We start from the raw sequence: 23510 nt of genomic DNA on the forward strand, positions 1-23510 counted from the left end.
CAGCAATTCAAACCCTATTTCCTTCCTAGCCAAACCCTTTTAACACAGGGATTCTTTTAGATGTAGGAAACTAGACCCTGCCAATACCACTCACAGCTGCAGTCACCTGATGACTCTTCCCATTCAAAGATCTCTGATGGATGTACTACAATGGTTAGGTTCACAAGAACAGACAGAGAGGGGAGTAGGAAAGAAAAAAGAAGCAAGTCAGACAACAAGGCACTAAATCAATTACAGGATATGGTGAAAGACTTCACCCAAAGTTTTATTCAGGAGGAAAAAAAAGGTCCCTTCCACACAAAAAACCAAAGAGGTTCTGTAGAATGCACAAGCACATCTAATTTTGTAAGACTGACAAGTCTTACAGATAACTTTTGAAATAATACCTAAAAAACCGTAGAGCACTAGTAAGCACTGCCAGAACAAATGCTGTCCAAAGGAGCAGCATCAATTACAGATTGGTAGGTAGAAAGCTTTCCAACAAAACCAGCTGCTCAGTCAGGAGAAAGTGTGCATCACCACTTGGATGATATTGCCAAGAAGCACACAGATTCTGGGAGGAATAAGCAGTGCTTTCAATACAGCATCTTGATGAAACAATGTTTTCAACAAGCCACAAAGAAAGCCTAATGGGTTTTTTAAAGTATCTCCTGAATCTGGTACTGCAGTGGTACTCCACCAAGGGTCTGCTACTCAAAGCTGTCCCTCCAATTTTAAATGCACACATGTAACTGCACTGTTAAAGAGCTGTGAGAGACACACAAGATGCAACCTAGCTAACTGCTCTAAGCACGCTTTTCTTCCCTCATCCTATGTAAACTGAGTTTATCTGTACATGGAGCATCTCCCACAACACTGGCCTTTTGGAAAAGTAACTAACAACAGAAAAACAAAGATACCAAATGGCTCCCTTTCCCCAAAAACTCAGATCTTCAGCATACCCTGCAAGTTAGGACAAGTTTTTTTCTGTCTTGTGTGGGTGTGTGTGCAAGGTCCAAGGCCCTAATGCAATTCAGAGTATTTGCACAGAGCCTGACACCACACTGAGTGGCTCAAGGGGACGTGCTGTGGTTATTGAACCTAACAGCAGCTGTGGACTGGAGTTCAGGCACTTTCTAAGAACATCTTCTGTGAATATTACTTTTCCCTGCCTGCTGTCTTCAGAGTCTCACTGGAAATCTTGCCTCAAGAACAGAACTTCAACTGCTACTTCAAAGTGTTCCAAAATCCTTGTGCACTTACCTTTTTATTTTAGAATAATACTGATCAGCTATTATATTAATGAGAGAAAATTAGGCATTTTTGTAAAAAACAGCAATGCAGTAACAGTCATGCCATATGGTTTGCATTCCATACCTGAATAAAGTGACTTAGTACAGACAGCCTCAGCTCTCTGATGCCTGAGTGTGATACAAACCAACTGAACATAAGAGGAAAATCTCCTTCATAACAAACTGCACCAGCCTAACAACAAATGCAAATTGCTGCTGAGTCACGCAAAGCAAGGCTCTGTGAATGCAAAAGTTGAAGTGAATAAGGAAGAAATCAGAAAATAGCTATCACATTTTGTAAAAATCCACCCGAACAACAAGACAATAAGACATTGAAAAGCAACAGGCATCTCATCTTTAAAAGGTCATATCTATAATGCTAATTGGTATTGAGGTCACAAACACAGAATATGCCTAGCCTAGCTTTGACGTACATCTCCTTTTCACTCTGTCCAGTGTTGCTGAATATTATTATCTTTTTACTCTTACGTCAAGCACAACGGGCCAGGAGGATTTGTGCCTGCCACGTAAGCCCCAGGATGAAGATTCCCTGTATCCCATATCCACAGGAAACAGCAAAGCAGGGCTGTACAGGGGCTTAGCCCATGGCTGGGGCAGGCAGGCTCTTATTAACACAGGGTGATTCCTGGCAACCTGCTGCAAGTAAACATCTCAAAGCAAAGAAGTTTCCAAAGTTGCAACAAAACGCAAGTATAGAAGCAGAATTTCACGGGACAATTCCCAGTATCTTCATGCAGCAATCACTCATCTCTGCTTAGGAGAAGGTAACATAGGATGAAATCTGCTAGCTCCTACATATCAGTGGTCTTTGCCTGTCCTTAGGCAAAGTGTTCAAGCTATAGGTAATCTTGTCTGCTAAATCTAGGTTCACTCGTGCTTCAAAGTGTAAAGCATTTTGATACTATGGGCACATAAAGGACAGCATCAGCCAACTACCTCTGCACCCACACACATCGAGTGCATAACGCAGTATTTAGGGCTCTCAAATTAAGTTGCTGGTGTTGCAGAGCCAATAAAAGACAATGCAGAGGTTTATGGCTGTTTCCTGGGTCATGGTAATTGCAACACAGGAACTCTTCCATGCGGCCTTAGTAGTGCAAACTCAAGAGTGCTCTGGGATCTTCTGGACTGAGCCATGTTATTTAAACATCAGCCACTCATTAAGAAAAACCACAGCTTCACTTTTCAGCAACTTTCAACCAGACATCAGACATTTGCCTGTATCATGGAGAAATGGAGGAGGTTAGAGATGCTGAAGGGTTTATTTCAAGACACTCTGCATACCAGAAGCAGCAGAATAAAACTGGAGGGTAAAGTCTACCTGATGTCCTCTTCCATGGATACTCTGCAATGTGCCAGGAGGTACTGAAACTATTACAAACACACATAGCCCGACAGCCTGCAAACTGAGCACTATTGTCCATGGCAGCACAAGTGACAAGTGAACTGAGGCAGATGGCTACCACCCACACTCTCTGCTTCTCCAGCTGCTCAGCAGCCTGGGCAGCCAAGACGGGAACTGTCCCACCATCTCCAAGCCTGGCTGTGTGCCAGGACACTTCCTGCACGCTTCACATCACTCAGGATGTCTGTCCCACGAGGAGCCACCACCAACCTGTGACTGCCTGTGAGCTGGGTGCTCAGCTCCCACCCCAGCTGTTTCTCTAATTACATTAAACACACAAAATTCAGTTGCAGCTGCTCAGGCTGCTTCCAAAAGGACTCTCCTTTTAATTAAAAATTCGCTATTAAAAAGCATTAAATTGTGTAATGCAAATAATCCTCTAGAAATCATCTGTCCCAGCAGCTAATGCCCAGCTTTGTCAGAGCAGTGACCAGTAGCAGCAGGACAGTTAGCTAACAGGACACAGCGGGCTGCTGTTCCCCAGCCCCTCAGAAACGTGCTCTCCTTCCCTGCTCTCCCAAACCTGACACAGCGAGGTCAGGGTATGCTGGACATACACCAGCTTGCTGAAAACTCCCCAAGCACACAGCATTTTACACCAACTGCAGTTCCAAAGCTTTGGAAAATGGAAGAGAAGGAGGATTTGTTAACACTCTGCTCAGGTTCAGGCAGAACCAAGCTGCTGCAGGCTCTGCAAAGAAAGGCAAGGAACAGTGCTAAGGAAGCATGAAAAGGCCCACAAGCACAGAGGTGGATTTCCTGTCCCCCTCACCATTGTTCTTACTGTAACCTTTTTAACTCTCCAGCCCTAAAAAATGAGACTAAGGTAGTGCCCAGTTGGCAAATTCCCTTATGCACAGAAATTCACAGCCTAGAAATAAGCTGCAGGGAGAACAGTACCTTTCCTGTTAAGAAACCTGTCTTTCTGCAGAAGTAAAAAGCAAAAATAAAAAAGGGGAAAAAAAGCCCACAAAGTATTTTTTAAAAAACATTTCAGTGCCAACTAAATGCTATTCTTCCTTTGATTTTATAATGTCTGCATTGAAAAGCTGAAGTTCAGCACACAATACATAACATCTAGAATGCCCTAGTTAAACATTAGATGAGCCAAAAGAATATTCCACAGGAATATTTCCTGCTCTCCTGATAACAGTGCAATCATGACCATCCAGAATTGTTATTAATAATTTCCTATTAGCCACATAGCAGATAAGCAAAGTACTTCTGATAACCACTAGTATTATATGAGAGCTTTTTCTAAAAACACCCAAAATAATAACAAGCCAACTTCACTGGTGTCTCAAAGAAAATAAGCAGAGAACACCCACTTTATTAAAATTAATAAAAGACAGATAGTGGCCATGACAAATTTTAGCTCTCTCACACAATGCCCTGCATCTTGGCATTTCTGCCATCACGGCTGAATCCCTGTAGGCAGGTATTGTGCCTGCCATCCCCAAACCTTGCTGAGTGAACCTGATGTTCTCAGCTCGTGCTTGGCACTGCCCAGCACAGGCAGGAGCCCCTGGCACGGCCACAGGCTCTGCTCCAAAGGCCGCCTGTTGCCTGCAGGATTTGACCAGTGCAGCCACCCCCTGCTGCCATCAGGCCTTGGGCAGAGGGACCCAAAGGAGGCTCTCTCCATTCCTCAATGCTGGGGGGAAGGCAGAAAGTAGGGGAATCCTCCTCTGATTTTTGCAGTACCTTTGAGTGCACAGAATCTGGCCCTCATCCCACTATTTATTTTTTTAAGGGATTGCTTGCATACAGATAAATCTCACAGCTAAACAGATGAATAATGAAATCCAAATATGTCTCTAGCACAGACCAGAGAGACATATAGAATAAATCTATCCCCTGGCAAGGAAAAAAATGCAATTATTACTCCATTCCCAAACTGAGATAGATTATGGAGAAATGGTTTTCTTAAAACCAGAGGAAAAGCTATAGGAAGAGGTAGCAGTAAAAGAAGAAAATATGCAGTTATAAATAATTGTGAAATAATTAACTATGAAAATCAGAATGAGAAATGAAAAGGTGGACTGCCTGGGGTTTTGGAGAGCATTCCATCAGGCAAACATGCATGAACACTCACCTAAATCTCTAACAGTACAGAGACTAGAAATAAATGGTAACTTGCAGCTCAAAGGCTCAAACTTTGTAGCAGGAACTCACTTCAGCTGATAGTCTGTTTGAGGGATTTTAGAATGTTTGTTGGTTTGTTGGTATTTTGGGGTTTTTTTCCTTTTGGCAGGGTAGGAGGAGAGCAGGTTAAAGGTTTAAGTCCAAGAATATTATTGTTTGATGTCTTAGGAAGCTCAGCAACTTGCTGTCCTCTCAGAGTACCACTGCAGCCCCCCTCTCAGACAGTCCTTGGAAGTCCTTGACACTTCCAAGGAAAAGCTGCTCAGTAACTGAGAAAGTCTCAAAGCATAACTCTTACTACAAGGTCTCTTTTCCACCTACTCCACCTTCCCCATCCCCTCTGCACCAGAAACAGTCCCTCAGCAATAGAAATTGCAGGGCAGCAGATTTAAACAGACAGCCATGCATGGGAGCATCCCACTTGGATACCACTGAGTATCCATAGGGCAGCAATCAAGGCCAAAACACTGGAGAATCCCCTGCATTTTAACTATTCTTTGTACATTACATCCTTTCTGTCCCAAATGCAAAGGCAGTCTGGATGCCTACAGCCAAATGAAAACAAGAAAATCTGCTGTTTACACCAAAACACAGCCTACAGTTTTTTTCTTGTTCACTAAGGAAGCAATTCAAATCTCTTGTTAAGGAAAAGGTGATAGGAAAACATTCCAAATGGCAGCAGTGGGGAAATACTGAAGGCTTTGTAATCAAGACTAGTATGTTAAAATGAGGAATGAGTGAACCTGAAGTTGTGGCTGATACCACCAAGACAACAAGTCCGGTATTAATTCTGCAGACGTGATCCACACACCCTGTTTCCCTCAAAGGTTTGCTATTTGTGGGATAATCCAGCTGGGCTGCATACAGAAGCACAGCATCCTTCTTGCTGTCTTTACCACACTTCACACCTGAGCTGTAACCATCATTTAAGGGCACACAAACTGGAGCCCTTTTCTTATACACATCCATCAAAATCATTCCCACAATTCAGAGGTAGGAGGAGGACAGACCACTTGACAAAGGAAATGAAATTCAACTGGGTCAAAAGAAATTCTTCTAATTCACAGGAGATTTCTACACCATTTTCTCCCCATTTTAAATAAGGACATAGCCAAAATTGTGGGTTTGTGCTGAGAAAAGCCAAAGAATAGAAGTTAAAATAAGAAGAATTCAGGTGCAAGCATATTTTGGAGAAGTCTGAAGTAGGAAAAACCTGAAAAAGCAATAATTCTGACAGATGCTGAGGACAGCATTTCACCACTGCTATAAATTCCCTCAAAGAAATTAACTCTGAAGCATTCAGCAGAGGATACAAAGGCAGAAATCAGAAAAATATTTTGGCTCTGGCTCTTGGGCTACTACCAACCTCTCTTAAAACACATGGTTTTATTATTCTAGACCTAAGTGCATGCAGTTCTTCACAGCAATGGGCTGCCATGAGCTGGGGCACAGTGACCAACCAGAAGTGCTCAGTTCCAACTACGAACAAAAGATATTCAAGAACTTCTTTTGTGCAGTTAGATTAAAAACACCTAAGAAAAAATACAGATCAAGTGGTGACAAATCCAGAAAAGAGGCCCATATTTTGACTCCATAACGAAGAAAATTTAGAAGGGCAGCACCTAACAACACAGTGGACAAAACCCACACACAGAGCAGATTTCTGCTCTGTACACTGAACAAGTCACAACCCTACCTTTGTAGGAGAATGCTACAAAATACTTTTCAAAACTATGAATGATGATTTTGATTGAATTTTGCATCATTATTGCTTTGGGAAATAAGACAGGAAAGGTTATGTTTAACATGTTTCTGAACTTCATATCTGCACTGAACAAACCTGCAGGAAGATTCTAGGGTTCCCAGCTCTGTTACTGCTTTAAACCTTTGATCGGTAGCAGGAAGCATGAGGGAAAAATGAATGTTTCACAAAGACAGTGTCTGTAGCAGATGAACTACAGGACTTAAAAATCAAATTCAGATTTTCAGACTGACTAAAGTTTTCAGCTAAGCAGAAGACCAAAATAGCTCTTCCTTTAAACAGGAGTTGATATGCAAGACATTGTAAGTTTAGCTTTGATCTTAGCAATTGCACAATTTTCAGTGGCACAACCAGCAAAGCATCTGCAAATGAAGGGTCAGGGCTATGATTGTTCTTATAGAAATCTGCCTCTTTCCAGCAAAACAGGGATTAAGGAGGAAGCAGCTGTATCATTCTCTTCTACACGTTCACAAATACATCCATGTCTAATGTCACAGATCTACACCTAAGTGAATTACGAACACTAAGTTCTTCTAGAAGTGGAATTTCCCACAGAGCCATAACTCTTGCCAACTTCCACAGGCACTTTATCTCTTTATGGACAGTGGAGTTTTAATGATGTTGTCTTCTGCCTCTTCTACACATCCATATCCTCAGTAATGGGTGCCTTTTTTGAAAAGAACAGATCACTGACTGATCTCTGTCCAATTCTGCTGTATTTGATGACCATGGCTGGCATATGTCTCTCTGGGCCAGAATGCAAAGGTCTCTAGGAGTTGTCAGAAGGAGAAAGAACAAACTGAAATTTAGGGAAAGAAGTCCTTACTCTAGTGAAGTTTGACCAGCTATAATGACACATTCCATATCATGTATACCATAAGTTGGAAATCAGAAGAAAATTGCCTCAAGTCAACCTCCTTTTGTCCGGACAAAAAAACCCTTATTGCAACACCGAGCTTTTAGAAGGATTACTCCACTGTGATTACCTTGGCCATAATGTGCATCTAAAGCCAAGCCAAACACCCAGCTACAGAGCCAAAGCCTGTAATTAGAGCTGATATTTGAGGAAGGCATGTTAGGATAACTCGGAAAGCAGTCATTAAAAAAAACCAAACCCAACAGCAAATGGAAATATCACTTCTACTTTGTATCTAGAGAAATCTTTATTTTATCACAGTAGTAGTGTTATGGTCAGTGCATTACAGTTTAGAATCAACTGTCCTGCAGTAAATGCATAAGACCACAAATTCAACAACAGGTTTGCTTTATATCCTGTGTACAGGCAAGAGGGAAAAGCAGCCTGCCTCACAGAGCTCTAACTTTCAGTCTTCTGCTCAGGCTTGCTACAGGCTCAGGTCCCTGTCAACTCGCTGCAACACAGTTTGCAACAAAAACAGTAACAAAAGTTGAAATTGAAAGCTAGTGCAAAAGCTGCAGAATTCTTTTTGGTTTGTGCAGTGTTACTCACATAGCTCACACCAAGGCAACCCACCAAGTACTTACTCAGAAGAGTTTACAACATGGAATGCCAGTAACTTGGTGATTACTAATTGCTGATACACATTTTGAGAAAAAAAAATCCCACTATATCAGAACAATGTGTTTCCCTTCTATGACAAAATAACAAGTCCAAGGAACATGGAAGCAGCAATGCATGCAGTATCTGGACTTCAGCAAGGCATCTTACATGCTCTTTCTACAAGTAATTATGAAAAAATGTGTATTCAGAACTAGCTGACATCAGTGTATACAACTCATTGAGAAAAATACTCAAATTTTATCATTGTCAAACTGGAACAATGAATCAAGTGATATCTTCAAGATTTTGACTGGAGTCCAACAGTACTCAACAAAGACCACATTCCCGTGGGACCTGAAACCCTTTTACACTATCAGAAGATAAATTAAAATGGTTTTGACAAATGTGGAGAGTCGAACCCCCAGACCATATTTCTTCTTTTTTCTGTCTTTTTTAATAAAGGTAATATACAGTCGGTTCAATAGGGATTCTCATTTATACAAGAAAAAAAAATTATTTGCTTGCCAGAAGTTGTGCAGAAACTAGTCTGGACCAATAATGTGTCAAAAAACAAATGTGCATCAACAATATATTTGAACGAAAAGCTTCAAAGGTTGATGTACAAAACAAACATCTTTGGTGGGACAGGTGAAGCAATTCTTTCCCTCTGGACAACACTGACATGACCTCAGTCATGTCCAATTTTGGGCATCACATTTCTAGAAAGATATGAAGGAACTGGAGAGAGTCCAGAGGAGGAGGAGGGGGAAAAGGGAAAAAAATGGACTGGAGGTCTAGAAAACATGACATATGAGAAAAGATTGAAAGAACTGGGTTTGTTTAGTCTGAAGAAAAAGACTAAAAAGAGACATGATAACAGTCTTCAAATATGTAAAAGATTGTTACAAGAAAGAAAAACTACTTTCCCCAGATACTCCACATAGAACTAGAAACAACAAGCTAAGAGAAAGGCAAATTATGTTTTTAATGTTTAGCTGACAGGAAAATGAAACATTTGAAAGACTGCCACCAGGGGCTGTGAAAGGATTAAAGGTTTTTAAGTACAAACATGCCTGGAACCAGCCAGGTATAAAAGATTTTCACAGGATTGCTGAATGAACCATATGACTTCTTGAGGTCTTATTCAATGCACTTTGATTCTGTGTTGTAGGCATAAAAATTGATTCCCCTATTTTTATTTGTAAGTACTCATTGAGTTTACAATGACTAGTTCCTTTTCTTAAAAGAAAATCTCTTCTTTCTAGGAAGATGGGAAATTCTCTGTACAAAATGCAAGGGAGCACTGACATTCCCCCAAACTGTCTTTTCCAAACCACAACAGAACAGAAGACAAGCACTGCCACTCATTACAACTGCAGAATTGAACCAGGAATGTGACATATTTCTCTCTCCATACTGTTTACTTACAAGAGTGGTTTTCCTGTTGTGTATAAGATTTACTCTGTGAGAGGTTTGGAAAGAAAAGATGTAAGAAATTATAAAAAGGAGAGATTATGGAAGTGAAGTTAAGGTCAAAATATAAAGTGACATCACCTACTAAACTAAGTATAGCAAGTCTTACAGGACAAATGAAGTGCAATAACCAGAGTTTTACTCAATCTGAGTACTGCCAAGCAATAAACTTACTGGCTAATATATTCATCAGTGCAAATTACTGCAGAAGGGGGCCCCTGGTCCTCTCAAGCCATACCTATATCACAGCTACACTCAGATGCAAGAAAGCTCTTTCTGATTAAAAGCTGCTGCTAAGGAACTTTGCATTAAGTCAGGTCCTGAGCTTGTGGAAAGTGCTTGTTGATCACACATGGAAAAGAGTACAGATCCCAATCCATGGGGTATGCTCTAAGGCAGCTTTCCTCTCCCAGCCCTTCAGAGCAGGAGCAAATGATTACAAAGCTGAAAGTCAGAAGACCAGAGAGATGCCCTTAAAGTATTATCTCCACTGACTGATTTATGCAAAAGTAATACAAAGTAATACATCATAGTCTTCCCAGGAATTGATATTTAACTGTGGCTTGGTTAAAAGTGGCAGTTTGGTATTTCTTAATGTTTTCTTAAATAAATTAGCTCAAATCAGATTGTAGCTAGGATCCTAGAGGCTTTATTTATTTAAAAAAGCTAAAAAGAGGATTATTAATGGTCCAAGCTTCCATGGTGCTTTAGAACTAGATAAAAATCCATGCCCTCTCTCTACATTTCAGTAAATAAGTTAGGTTTTTTTATGTTGTGCCTTATTTTGCCTCCCTCCTTATTTTTAGACAAACTATTCCCTCTGCTCCAGTACTCTTTTGTTTTCCCCTCTTCAATATAGGCAATTCAGTCTTGGTCCCTTGTTTTCAGAGTAAGTGGCCACTACAATGAGAGCAGCTGAAGTATTAGCCCACGCTTATCTCTGAATACAGCATTTAAACTGACATGTCAGTAAGGGCCAAGGAGAACAAACAGAGCATGGATGTGGAGAAAACAAACACAACACCTCACTTCTATTGCAGAATGCCAGATGAGCAGACAAGAGTCATGCCTCACCCAAAAAGCAGGGACAGCTCTGCAGGGGGAGCAGGCAGGAACACTGCACTCTCTGGTGAGCATCTGGGGCAGGATGCTAAGGCATGGGGCAGGGTTGGATGCAGAATTTGTCAGAGAGATAAACTATTGATATGATTTCAACTTTGACAAGCTGTTGTGAACATTCAGAATACAACTGTTCTCTTACAGCATGCTAGCTGAGACATGTTGCTACTCTTGTCTCACCCCTACCCCTCTGAGCCCAAATAAATTTACCAATATTTGGATGCTTTAGAAGCCGGCAAATTCGAGCTTCACGTTCCAGTTTCTGGTGATCTGAAAGAGAATAAGAAACAAGGTGTTAGGTACCACAACTCTGAATTAAGCTCTTGCTCATATTCAACAGAGAGAGGAACACAGAGACCCAGCAGACATCCCAAAGGCTGAGAACTGCTGGAATATGTCTGTCTCCCAAAACTTCACAGGCATTTCAGGAGAGGGCTATGCAGCTGAGGCTGCACAAGGACTGCTGCTCACACTACAGAGCCAGCACTAAACTGGTATTGCACCCTTTGATTCAAAGTGAGTAGCTGCAGAATGAAAGGCACTGCTCTTCCACCAGCTTCTCAAATATGCAAAGCCAGTTCCAGTGAGACCCCTTCTGGGAGGTATCCTTTCTCCAAGGCTGGAGAGTTGGAGGAAAAGTCTCAGAAGAAATAACACACATGGAATGGGAAAAGGAACTGCTTCCGTTCCAAAGAAACACTGCGAAAGAAGGGCAGAGTAGGAGGGAGAAATACAGCTCCTGCTAGTGCACAGCCATCACATGAAGTAGAGAACTCTGCCAGCTTCAGTGAACTGTAAAGGTAACCATACTTCAGTACCCATGGACAGGCTCGCTGGTGAAATGCTGATCACGCACTTAGGAATCTCCAGGCAAGTTCTGCTCAAATGCTAAGTATGCTGATTCCAGCCCAAAGGCAACATCAGTTCAAGCACGACATTCATGTGGATTAAAGAAAAATATCAAGGAGAGTAAAAAATGGTTTGTCTTCCCATGTGTGAGTTCAAGGAAAGGAGAAGGACTTAGAACAACTCTGTCTTTCTCAGCCAAGAAGCAGGGGGCTTTTTAGCCACTGAGACTTTTCACTACAGCAGTGGTTGACTCCTGAATTTACACTACAACAACCCCATATTCTCCTTTGAAATGCTCACACTGGACAAGCACAGATTGACTGAAAGGAACTGAGGGAGACAAAATCTTTTAGGCAGCCCTGGCAGCTGCAAAAATCTAGACATGTGTGGATGCAGATGCCCAGAACAAGACAAGTAAGAATGTCCAGTCCTTGGACTTCCCATTCCAGCCACGTAAAGAACATAGCAAAGGGAAGTAGCAGAACCTGCCCACTCTTGACAATTCCCCTCTAGCAGATCTTTAGCATAGGTGTGACTCTCTATCCCTGTGACACACAGACCTTCACAGGAGTAAGCAGGATCCTTGTCTGGTTGGACTACTCAGCAGATCACTGGTAGGAATGCAGCACCCTTTGATTTATAGGCACCCCACTGGAGACCCACTTCAACAAAGCTGCACTGCACTACTCTGCCTGAAAAATGCCTGTTCAGCTACTTGGTCTTTGTATCATCTTCCCTTCTCTTCGTAAAGGAGGCTTTGGGCAATTGCTGTCTTCCCCATGAGCAGAAGACTGAGACTGAGCCAAATCTCAGCACAGAACACTTTTCTCTCCCAGGCTGGGAATAGAAGCTCAGAGCATTGCACAATTCCTGTCTTCTTTTCCACTGCTGAACTATAGAAAATGTCCCAATTAATACATTATAGGGCTGAGATGTGCTTACATCCTAATCTGCTATTGTTCAGGGATGGGGGAAGGTAAATTACTCCTTTCATCTCTCCTTCTTTCTCAGTCCTGGAAATTATTGTTGTTGTTGCATATATTTTAGAGTTCTGTGCCAGAACCACTCTCCAATAAAATACGAGGCAGCAAGAAAGCCTGGAGAGCTTCCATGCTCCTGAGGCCTTGGTGCAGTGCAAGCACTTTCTCACCTGCATTACTTGGGAGGGGTGGGGGTGTCTTTGCTTCCCTTTTAGCAGCATCTTTCACAAATAAAGTTTTGCAAAACACAGTAGCAAAGTAACAGACAGTGCTGCGCACTCTACACTCAGGACAGATTCTCACAGCAGGACAACAATTTAAGATAAACTATCCACAGCCTGCTTGCGTGCTTTGGCCTTGCAAATTCCCCACTTTCCCTCTCAGCTCTACTTGGAACTCCTACAGAAGGGGATCCTTCATCTGCCCAGATCACGTTGCCCTCATGCACAGCTATACTTGCTGAGAATCTCTTCCCAAGTACAAGGACACAGAGAAGCAGGCAGCAAAAACAGCTGAGCAAAGGGGGAAGAAGAGGCAAGAGCTCACCACGTGCTATTCAGCTCCCAAGTCCTGACAGTCAGGACAGACAGCTGACAGGAGCAAGTCTCAAACAAAATGACATAACCATCAAAATGCCATGGGAGATGTAAATCAAGAGCAATTGCTCCCCTGAAATCCTACACCGTCGTGCAGAGGGAGGGGAGCTGGCAGGGCAGCTAGTGTTCATGGGCAGCAGCCACACCAGAACTTGTGACAAGAGGTCACCACCCCACACTCCATCCCTCCAGCACCACACAGCCTGGCTGGAGACCAGAGGAGGAGTACAGCACTCCGGTCACAAGGTACAGGAAACTATTTCTGGTCGGGGGGAAAGCATACCACACTCTTCTGTCTCCAGGGCAACAAAACAGGCCAACTCAAGCACAACTCACAGAGAAAAAGCACACTCCAGCCCTGGGAGCACCAGCCCACAGCAGTCAGCCGCCACAACTGGGAGCAGCGAAAGGTCAGGCTGGGCGGGTTTCCTGCCGCCTGCCCTACAGGATCACAGCTCCCATTCCTGCAGGAGCACCAGCACACGGCCCAGCCAGTGACTTGATAAACACTCCATCCCCAAAGGTCTTCGGCACCTGGTGGCCTTTGGCACGGTGTAAACATCTGACTCTTATCAAATCAGCACCAGAGTCAATTCAGTACTTATGGGGAACAACCAGGTACCCAAATGCATAAAGAATAAACACAGAACCTCAATTTTCTACCTTACTCTGCTCTAACAAAGGTTTATTCCCAGCAGGAGACAAAATATCCAATATATTTTGAGTCCAGCAGAGCAGTGAATGGGCTGGCTTTAACACTTTTCATAGAGGATCTGCCTGAACTTTAAAATGCAAAATAGTCTTAACTGTATTAAAATAACAATTAAAAGATCCCTTCCTTACCAAGAGCTTGCAAAGAAATAACTTCCCCTCCCTCTGCCCTAAAGATAAAACTTTTTTCTGTAGGTCATTCATGGAGTGGAGGTGTTTATTCCTAATGCACAGTGGAACTATACCTCATAGCTAACAGGAGCACAACAACACATCTGACCTACCTTACAGGATTCTAGGCCTGGAACGTTGGGCCTATTTCCTACCTTTCACAAAACTGTGACATTCAACCAGTAATTTCCATAATCTGCCTAAAACAAAGTATATCCTTTAGAAAACATAAGGGTTCACATTCAAGAATACAAGTGATAAAGTTATACACCCACAGAAATTACTGCATATGTTAGCTCCCCTTCCTGTTAAAATTCGGCACTGCTGTTCCAAGTCTGAATTCATCTACCTCCTGCTTCCAAATATTGGATTTCATTAAGCTCTTTTCCTGCTACGTTACAGAGCTGTCTAGCCCTGAACAATAGCTGATGCTTAAAACTTAAATACAGGATATTACAAATACTCATCTAATATTCATTTACTGTTTTCCAGCCAAAAAAAAAATCTTGCTATTTGGAAAATTATTCTATCTGCAGTGTGAAGCAATGAGTATCTACACAGACAGGAAAGTGCAGTCTATCTATCTCTTTTGTAGTAAAACTTAAAATGTAAATGCTTAAGAAGATGGTGCTTTAAAAAAAAAGAGAAAGCTTACTTGTGTTTGTTACACAAACTAAAGTGTGAATATTTGTTTATCAGTTCTTTATATAGTATGATTTTTGTATCCCTGTTCAGCATGTAAATTTACATTTAACTCAAGTACCTTTAACATCATTGCTCTGCAAACATAGCACTGTCACTTCAGTGACATTACTGCTGGGTTTCTTTAGAACATACCTGATGAGAAAATGCCTTTTAAAAGAATTGGGATTTGTTTGGGATGGCCTTTGATTTTGATTTACTTAAATAGAAAATAAGAATGGCTGTGTGAGCACACAACACAACATGCAGTCCACTCACTGAGGCAGGACTCTTCATGCACAATGGATGGACACAAAAGGCTGTGCACAATCAGGAAAGTCACTGCTGTAAGAAACTCTAACTGGGAAGGTTAAAAAACAACAACCCTGCCTGAGTACAGAAAACAGTAGACCAAAACCATCATAGCTTGTCCTGATTTTCCACAATGCATCAAACTTCAGCAGGTTTTGCAGCTAAAGCTCACTCTTTAGTACACCTGCCTGAAGAAAGGAAAAAGATAAAGGAGCAGGGGATAACTTTTAGCAGCCTAAATTTTAGCCACTTTAGTGGAAAGGCAGATTCTTTCCTAAAGCAGTAAAAAGAAGCATCAAGAAAACTAACACTTAGATGTGAATCTAAGTGTCTTTGTGATAATCTATATCATGAAGGAAAAAAACCAGTGTCCTTCCCTTTACAAATCCATAATCTTTCTATTCTCAACTGCAATATACAATCTGGGTGCTCAGTACTGCAGTCCACCTGTCTTCATCCTGCATTAGGCCCATGCTCTGTCCTTGCTGTTAAAGGAGGCTTACAACTATCATTCCTGTGGGAACACATTCTAGATTACATTTCTGAGAATGGGAAGAGTCCGGAAGAAGAATCAAACTCAAAGCAATAAATTCAGTTTGATTGCTGTCATCATGCCAATTCCGGGAGATAGTCAATTGGTGCCAGCTGCTAAGATACCATTTGAGCTGCTTCAAGACAGAAATCGAATTTACATCAAATACATTTTGTAGTGTGAGACTAGTCTGAACCTTCAGGTTCCTTCATGCTTGTTTAAATTTAAACTTCCTCTCCAAGACATTCTCAGCAAAAGAGAGTTAGCTCCCTCATCCTGCACTTCAAGACACAGACATCTCCTCAAATTCTCTCATTTTTTCCAGCAAGACTGTACTACAGAACAACTGATATGTCTCAGCATTTGCAACAGGGTAGCAGAGGACAGTATGCCATACCAAACTACCACCTTAAACAGGGATACCAGCAAGTCTTAGACTGACACCACTTCCCCATCTGCAGAATTAGTAGAAACAAACAGAAAAAATCATCCTAGGCCTTAGGAATGACCAGAGGCTCCCATCGATTCAGTATATCCTTTCTGACAAGAGCTAAGAGCAGATGCCTAAAAAGAAACGCAAAGAAAATAAGCATATAATGACCCCTTCCTCACTCCATTTCAGTGTTTCTACACTGCCATTTCAAAGACCAGCTAAAATGAATAAATCTGTAGCAGCATACTACTGCCATTGCAGGCAACATTTCTGAAAGCCAGAGTCTGTTTTCCAGCCTCTGAGTGCAGAATGATCCCAGGGCCACCATGTCCCAAGTGCAAGGGCAGAGAGGCTCCCACACCCAAACAGCACCTCCAGTAGTAACAACTGTGCAAGAGTCACTAAGTCACGGAGGGGAACACGCCAGCATGTGAAGATGAAAGAGCCAAGCTCCACTTTTCTCAGCCAGTGAAAGCTAGAGAAACAAGACAGTGGCAAAATCCTCATCTCTTGCCATCAGCTACAGACAGAAGGAGGAGGTTCAAGTGCCAACATGACACAATAAACAAATCTAAGATTCTTTCAAGAAATGCTGGCAAACATATTTTCTGAAAGCCTTTCCTCCAGTAAAACCACTAACATCACCTTGTAACAGCCTTTTCCCATGCTCTCACTACTTCCCAGAAACAAACAACTCCATGTGTAAAAGTGTAATATGACCCCTAACAGTACATATAGACACGGATCTTAAAGACAACCTTAAGTCCACACCGTTGGTCACAAGCTCTGTTTACACACACCAGTATCTGTGAACCCCTTGGTATTACTGTACTGAGAAACCAAAACAAACAAATTAAAAGAAACAACCAACATAAACTTAGCACAGTCTCTACTTTTCTGTTCAAGTAACACAGAAATTAGACTTTGAACAACACAGAGTAGAAATCAAGATGGTTTAAGTAATTCTATTTGTATCTCAAATGAGCACCCTGAAGAGCGGGCCAAGGGAATTTATTCTCTTTTCCCACATTTCATTACCTTGTACTTACCTTGCAAAGATAATCTGACTGAAGGCAGACATTAATATGTATACAACAGTGGCCAAATCAAAAAAGCTATTAAAAATACCTAGAAGAGAGGAATCTTTTTTAAAAAGTCATATTGTGCACCTTTGACATTGCACTTTCTACACATGGCGTCACTCAAAGCTGCCTTTTCTATTCACATGTATATTTCTCAGTTTATCAGCTAACAACTTGTCGAAAATTTTTCTTTGAATTATCCAGCAGGTGGGCCTGGTAAGAGAAAGAGAATTCCTATCCACCTGTTTTCAACAGGACCACATACCCTGAGTATTACCTACTGTACACCTTACAAAGCAAACCAGCAGCACACTGATGTGCACATGAAGAGGAAGTGGGGAGCTTGGGCTCTCACAGCCATCAGCAACTTTCCAGGAACTTCAAGAATCAAAGGAGGTCAAATTAGTGAATCAGCACAGGCTCACTGCTACAGGTGAGAGTGATCTCTGTCACAATTAATGATGTGAGCAGATTAAGTGTGCTCAAGCCTAACATGCCATTCTTTGCCTACAAAGGCACAGATAAAGCCATATGTGTGTTTCACTATCTCGGAGAGAATGATAACCAGGTTCTGCAGGTTCTCACCTCCAGAAGATCCCACAGTTTGACCAAAGCCAGCACTGCAAAGCAACATGAAATACAACTGCATGGGCATTCAGGAAGGGGAGGGAGCAAGCACCCCAGCCATCCACTGCAGACACAGTCCTTGGCTTCAAACTTGAGATAAACTCAGAATCTGGACAAGGGAACTCCTTCTGACCTTTCTACAGCACTCAGGGAAGCATTTTGTAACCCCTTCATGAGACATCCCTTCACACCACACACTGCCTCCTCCCCACTAGCCACAGGCTCCTGCAGCCCTGCTCTTCAGGCTGTTTTAAAAGCTTTACTGTTCCCAGTCTTACTCAGCAAAGTGCAACGAGCCAAGTAGAGCCCAGTGGATTCAGCTGGAAGCCCTGGTGTCAATGCAGCCACTGACAGATGAGCCAGCAGCATGACTGCATTAGAAGAGTGGAGGATACCTGCCTACAGAACAACTGACAGAAGCCAAAGCACCACTGAAACCCCAGTTAGAGTCTTCAATAAAATCTGACATGACATACATGCCATCTCATGCACGAGCCCTGTTTATGGTCCACATTTCTCAGGGCATATCAGTCTCTCTTGCTGGCAAGATAAACGTCTCTCCATCTCCCCAGTCTTCTTTCCCATGCCACCAGTGGAATATACAAGGCCTGTGTCAACTCTGCTTTATTCTGCTTTATTATTATCTGCCTTTCCCATCAAATATTTACTTTAGTTGTTAAAAACCAATGAAGAATTTCCAAGAGCCTCTGCACTGAATTTCATTCTTCCTCTTTTTTCCTGCTAACAATCACATTTATTTCATACCAACACGATGGAGGCAAGTCATAGAAGGAAGTACCCTTCCAGGGTTAGTAGTAAATGGGCAGGAAGGAAACATTTCAGCTCAGAGGTTGCCTGCAAAGCTGTGTGCTAGATTAACACCTACGGCCACCAAGTTGGTACCTACAGTCTGCTGTAATAAATAAGAATTCTACAAACTCACCATTAAAATTACCCATCATTCACCAATGCCACCTGTTCCATTGGCTACTGCAAAGAACGCCATTTCTTGCTTTATAAACTTCTTCCTTGCTCAGGGTGGGATGGAATACGAGGAAAATCAGTGCTGCAGTGGGAGGTCCTGGCAACCATTCCCACAGCAGCAGATTGTAGCTCCTCTCTGAAAGAATACATCCTCCAGCTGACAAGAACAAAAATGCAGCCACCTTCCTCCTAATCTGAAGCAATGAAGATCACCAAGCACAAATTCTGTCAGGCTGACAGAAGCACAGCAAAGGGCACAAAGATTATCTGCTGTGGCCAGGGGCATTAGTGCACCCATCACAGCAAGAAATGTGGTGCAATTGCACACCCCCTAAGAATGGCGTGATTGCCCTGCTGGCCAGCCTGGCACATTGGGGGCATTTGCTTGAAGGTCTCCACTAAGTGTGAGATGAGCTTAACAGTTTATTTTAGCTCTTCTTGGGCATATTAGCTTAATGTAATTTAAAAAACTTTCAAAAGCCTATATCCCAGAGAAAAGAAGAACTGTGGGGTACAAACACAACTAGAAAATGAATGAAGTTTTCAAAACAGAAGACACTGAGCTCCCCAGCTGAATGGTCAAATAAACTTCCCTTTCTTGCACCAAACCAGAACAAAAATGACTACAACTCTCTGTCACAATCATTTCAGACTGTTTCTTGCAAGAAGACCTTCAGTTCAGAGTACTTGTGCAGCCCAACTCTCAAAGCACAGCCCCTCACACCACGTGCAACAGAGCCTTCCCTTTCCTTGTGCCTGCCCCACATGCAGCACGCCCACCTCCTTCCCCAGTAAGGCTGTGGTTCAGCACATTCTGCTCCATTTTGACTCCTGCAGCTTGCACTTCCCTCTGCAGCCCCACATCCCCCCAGTTTCAGCAACTCAGCAGGGAGATGTCCCCGTTCCCTTTGATGGCAGCCCCAGCTGCACACAGGGCAGCCCCAGCCCAGCTCTGCCATCCCTAGTTTCCCATCTGCAAGGGCACCATTTTTTTTTAAACTGCATTTTACAAGTAAATCACATGATCAGCTGCTAGTTTGGGTGCAGAGCCAAGAAACACTCTGGTGTATGGGGGAAGGGAGCTGATGTATTTTTTGTTTCATGTGACCAGCTTACCAGAAACTTCACTAAGACCAAGAGCAGATCCTCCACCCACACCCCTCCTTTACCACAGCCCCTTCCCCCTGACACTCTCACAGCAGAGGTGCAGAGCAAATGCAACAACAGGAGAATCTGGCAGCTCACATGCCTACAGCCAACCAACAAGTCCAAAAAGAGGTGGGACACCAGCTTTGCATCCCAGTGGATCCACTGAAGGCAAACATTCAAGGAGCTCATCTCTCCCACCAAGGTTATGGCTCCAATACAGAGAAAGGGAGAAGTTGTGGCTTAGGAGACGTTGAGGCAGGAGGCTGCAGCACCAAAGCTAACTTGCACAAACACACCACAATATTTGGTTAGAAAATATTGTTGAGGGGGAACGTTTTAGATACAAGAGGCTGGCTGTAGGATGCATGCTTAAATAAAGAGCATCCCAACATGCTCTCACAGAGACATGGGGAGGGGATAAGTGATTTTTTTAAAAAAATCCACAGTCTAAATTTTAGATGGGTTCCATATGCTTTCTGCAATGAGATGGACAGGATAATATGCATGGCAGCATCTCTTAGCTCACACAGAGCTGTACAATAATGTATTTCCTTGGGTGCCCTTTAGACACCTCTCTTGAATTGCCCCTAAACCTACACATTTTATTTCGGAAAATAAAAATTGTGGCAAATTTCTAGAAAACAGAAAATTAAATAGTGGGGAAAAAAGTTAGAAAACAAACAAAATATCCTCATAAATTAACAACTACTTCCATAGTATCTTTTTTTGCAGAATCTCTAGGTGTGTAACAAATATTTACTCTAAGGCCAGAAAACCCTTGAAGCATGAGGTTTCTTTCTCTACCTTTAAAGAGCTGGAGAAGAAAAGCAGAGGTACTGAAACCAGAGAACATGTCAGTGACAAGTCTGTGAACAAACTCAGATCTTTGGAATCTGAGCCTTTCACTATGCTGGTTTTTGTTCCTCTGCAGAAAGAGAAATGCAGATAGAAACAATGCAGTTCAGATCTAATGGATTTTGAATACTCAAAGCAAAAATTGATAGGGGCAGCATTAGTACTGCTGTGATGCCTCATCATGTCTCACTCTGGGAAGCATGAAATCTGACTTCAATGGCATGCTAGGACCTAAGGAATTTTTATTATGAGGTCTGGTGTTCAGAATTGGAAAAAAAATATTTTTCTTTTAAAAAAACTCACATTTAGTCTCTTTGGAAACTGCCACCCAACAAAGACTGCATTGCACTTGACAAGAGCACAGCCTGAAAATAGCTTCCTTCACATGAAAGCTCCAGATTTGGACAATCTGGTGTGCACAACAGCTTTAAAGTGGTCACCCTGTTCCATTACCATGCTTGCTTTCAGATTCTCAGGGAATGAGGCACCTGACTTGCACCTTTTTCCAAAAAAGCAGATGTTATGCTACAGTTTTGATTTATTCTCTGGCTAAGTTAATTTCTTGTTTTGATCAATGTTTAATGCTCCTGGCTAGATCAGTTTAGATCTTGTTTGCCTGGAGGCATTTAATGCTGCTACATTACCGTAATACCAATTTTAAGGTCATCTACAGCTCCCCCACACCAAGTTTCTTGCTGTGATTTGGATCTAAATTATGTGGTACATTTTGGCATTGAATTGCACAGCACCATATCAAGTCAACAGACACTTACTGAATCTCAAGGGATGGTCAGATTTGCTGATTAACAGACAACACACCCAGAACATTCTCACTGATGAAGTCCACCCTGCCACAAAGAAAGACTGAACATGAGGGATTGAAACCATAGCCCTCATGTTATCTCAGAGCACACAGTTCTGTAAATTGCTGCCTATCTGAGGCAAAAAATGAGAGGGGAAAGGGTGGTGTGTCATATGGAGAAAGAAAATGCAGTGAAACAGTTATTAAAGCACTAACACTGATGGCTACAAAGGAACTTTCTCTGTTGAGATTCAGTTTTAACGAGGTGGTGGTTAAGATGTCAAGCCAACATGTCTGAAGACTAAACCCTCCTTTGTCTACAGAAAACATAAATGAGAAGAGTGGCAGAAAAATCTTGTCCACATTACCCACCAGGCAGCCTCAGCTTTAACCTAAAAGGAACACTTCTGCCCTACAAATGTTATTTCCACAAAAAGTTTGAATTTCAAATGCAATAAAGACAGCGGATCATGGTCTTGTCTATGGCCAGTGCCTGAGGAGTCTTCATAGTCCAGTATGAGATCCGTGGAGCACAAAGGTGGGCTGTAGACTGCAGCACTCCCTGGTAGAAGAAGCTTCTGAACAGGCACCATTGGCAGCAGACAGCACAGTAAAAAAAGGTGTCCTTATGCTCACTTCTTTTGCCATCTCTACCTGGACAGCTGGTCTAGCAAATAAGATTTGGGACCTTACTCATCCTATCACTAAAGCTGGTATCTTCATTTCAAGGGGAATGCTAGCAAAGGTGATCCCTGTCCCTTCCTAAGCCTCTCTCCTTTTCTTCAGTTCTTCTGTCAAGAAGTTTATCCAAATAGTGCAGTCCTCCAGCACAGCAGGCAGAGGACAACTACGGGTATATACTGTGAAGATACTGCTGCAGCCTCAGCACAGAAGTACATAGCTCACAAGCTCACAGACAGCTGGGGAACATGAAGAAAAAGCAGTATGGCCCATTACCTAAAATAACTAACTAACTAACTAACTAGTCACCTGTGCTGTAGGACTGGTCTCTGCAGAAAAAGAGGCTTCTGGGTTCTGTGACCCAGCAGAGGAGGGGAGCAGTGGCAGAGAAAGCAGCAGTATTCAGGACTTAGGGACAGCAAGTCTCCCAAGCTGCTTATATCTAACACAGCCAGGATCTGGAGTGACAACAGCCAGCGGGCAGGAAGGCCTAGAAAGCGTGCCCTCCAGGCCCTGAGAAATGCAAGCATAAAATGTGCTTCTAAAAGAAAAACATTAACAGCACTTGTAGACAGGAAGAGGGACAGGAGACAAAGACAACTAAAGAAGTGTCCAGGGGGAAGACAAAGCCACGTGTATGGAGCATGGGAAGAACAGAGAACCCACCAAAAGGGGCAGCACAAGGAAAATGGGATCATGTGAGCTGAGAAGGCCCAACTCAGAGATGTGATTTGTTGGCCTTGGTGAATGGGAGCAAAAGGCAGCACAGTGGCTGCCCAGGGCAAGCTGCTCTCCTTCATGGGCCATAACCCTCAGCAGCCTTACTGACCATGTCACCCACAGTTCAACAGAAATTAAGTCTGGCAACTTCTGATTACTTTAGCAACTGTTATAATCATAAATGAATCTGTTTTTCATTTTACAATAATTTAAACAATTTCCTGTTCTTCACACTGTACCCATATTCCCTCCTCCACCACACACTGAAACACATTTCTCTGTGCTGGACCAAAGCCAAAAATAAGACCCTCCAGTCCTCACAGCCAAGGAGGTGCCCGGAGAGGGCACTCAGCCTAACCACAAGAGCCACTATCCAAAACAGTGACCATGCTGCTGGCGGATCAGCTCAGGAAGTTTCTGCCTCCAGCCTATTTGCTTGTTCTCACCTCCTCAGCCAAGTTCAGTGCCAGATCAGCTGTTTGGGTGACAGCCCTACAAGCAGGGAAGGAGAAGAGAGCAGCAAAGGCAATTTTAAGTCTTCTCTGAAGTCAGTTAGCTTTGAAAGCAGTTGATAAAATTAACAACCCTAACAGAAACTGCCCACTGCAAACAGCAACCAAATAAAGCTGC

The 23510-nt window shown here is 42.6% G+C and overlaps 1 protein-coding gene across 1 annotated transcript in view; it reads right to left on the minus strand.

Moving 5' to 3' along the window:
* The window catches only part of CAMK2G (calcium/calmodulin dependent protein kinase II gamma), a 131492-nt gene that overhangs the window by 54744 nt on the left and 53238 nt on the right, over window positions 1–23510 (minus strand). The window contains exon 3 of the mRNA XM_031061782.1: window positions 10926–10985. Within this exon, the coding sequence (XP_030917642.1) occupies window positions 10926–10985 (60 nt within the window). The remainder of the gene's footprint in view (window positions 1–10925; window positions 10986–23510) is intronic.

This window comes from Geospiza fortis, unplaced genomic scaffold, assembly GCF_000277835.1.
Source record: "Geospiza fortis unplaced genomic scaffold, GeoFor_1.0 scaffold130, whole genome shotgun sequence".
NCBI classification, from domain to species: Eukaryota; Metazoa; Chordata; class Aves; order Passeriformes; family Thraupidae; genus Geospiza; species Geospiza fortis.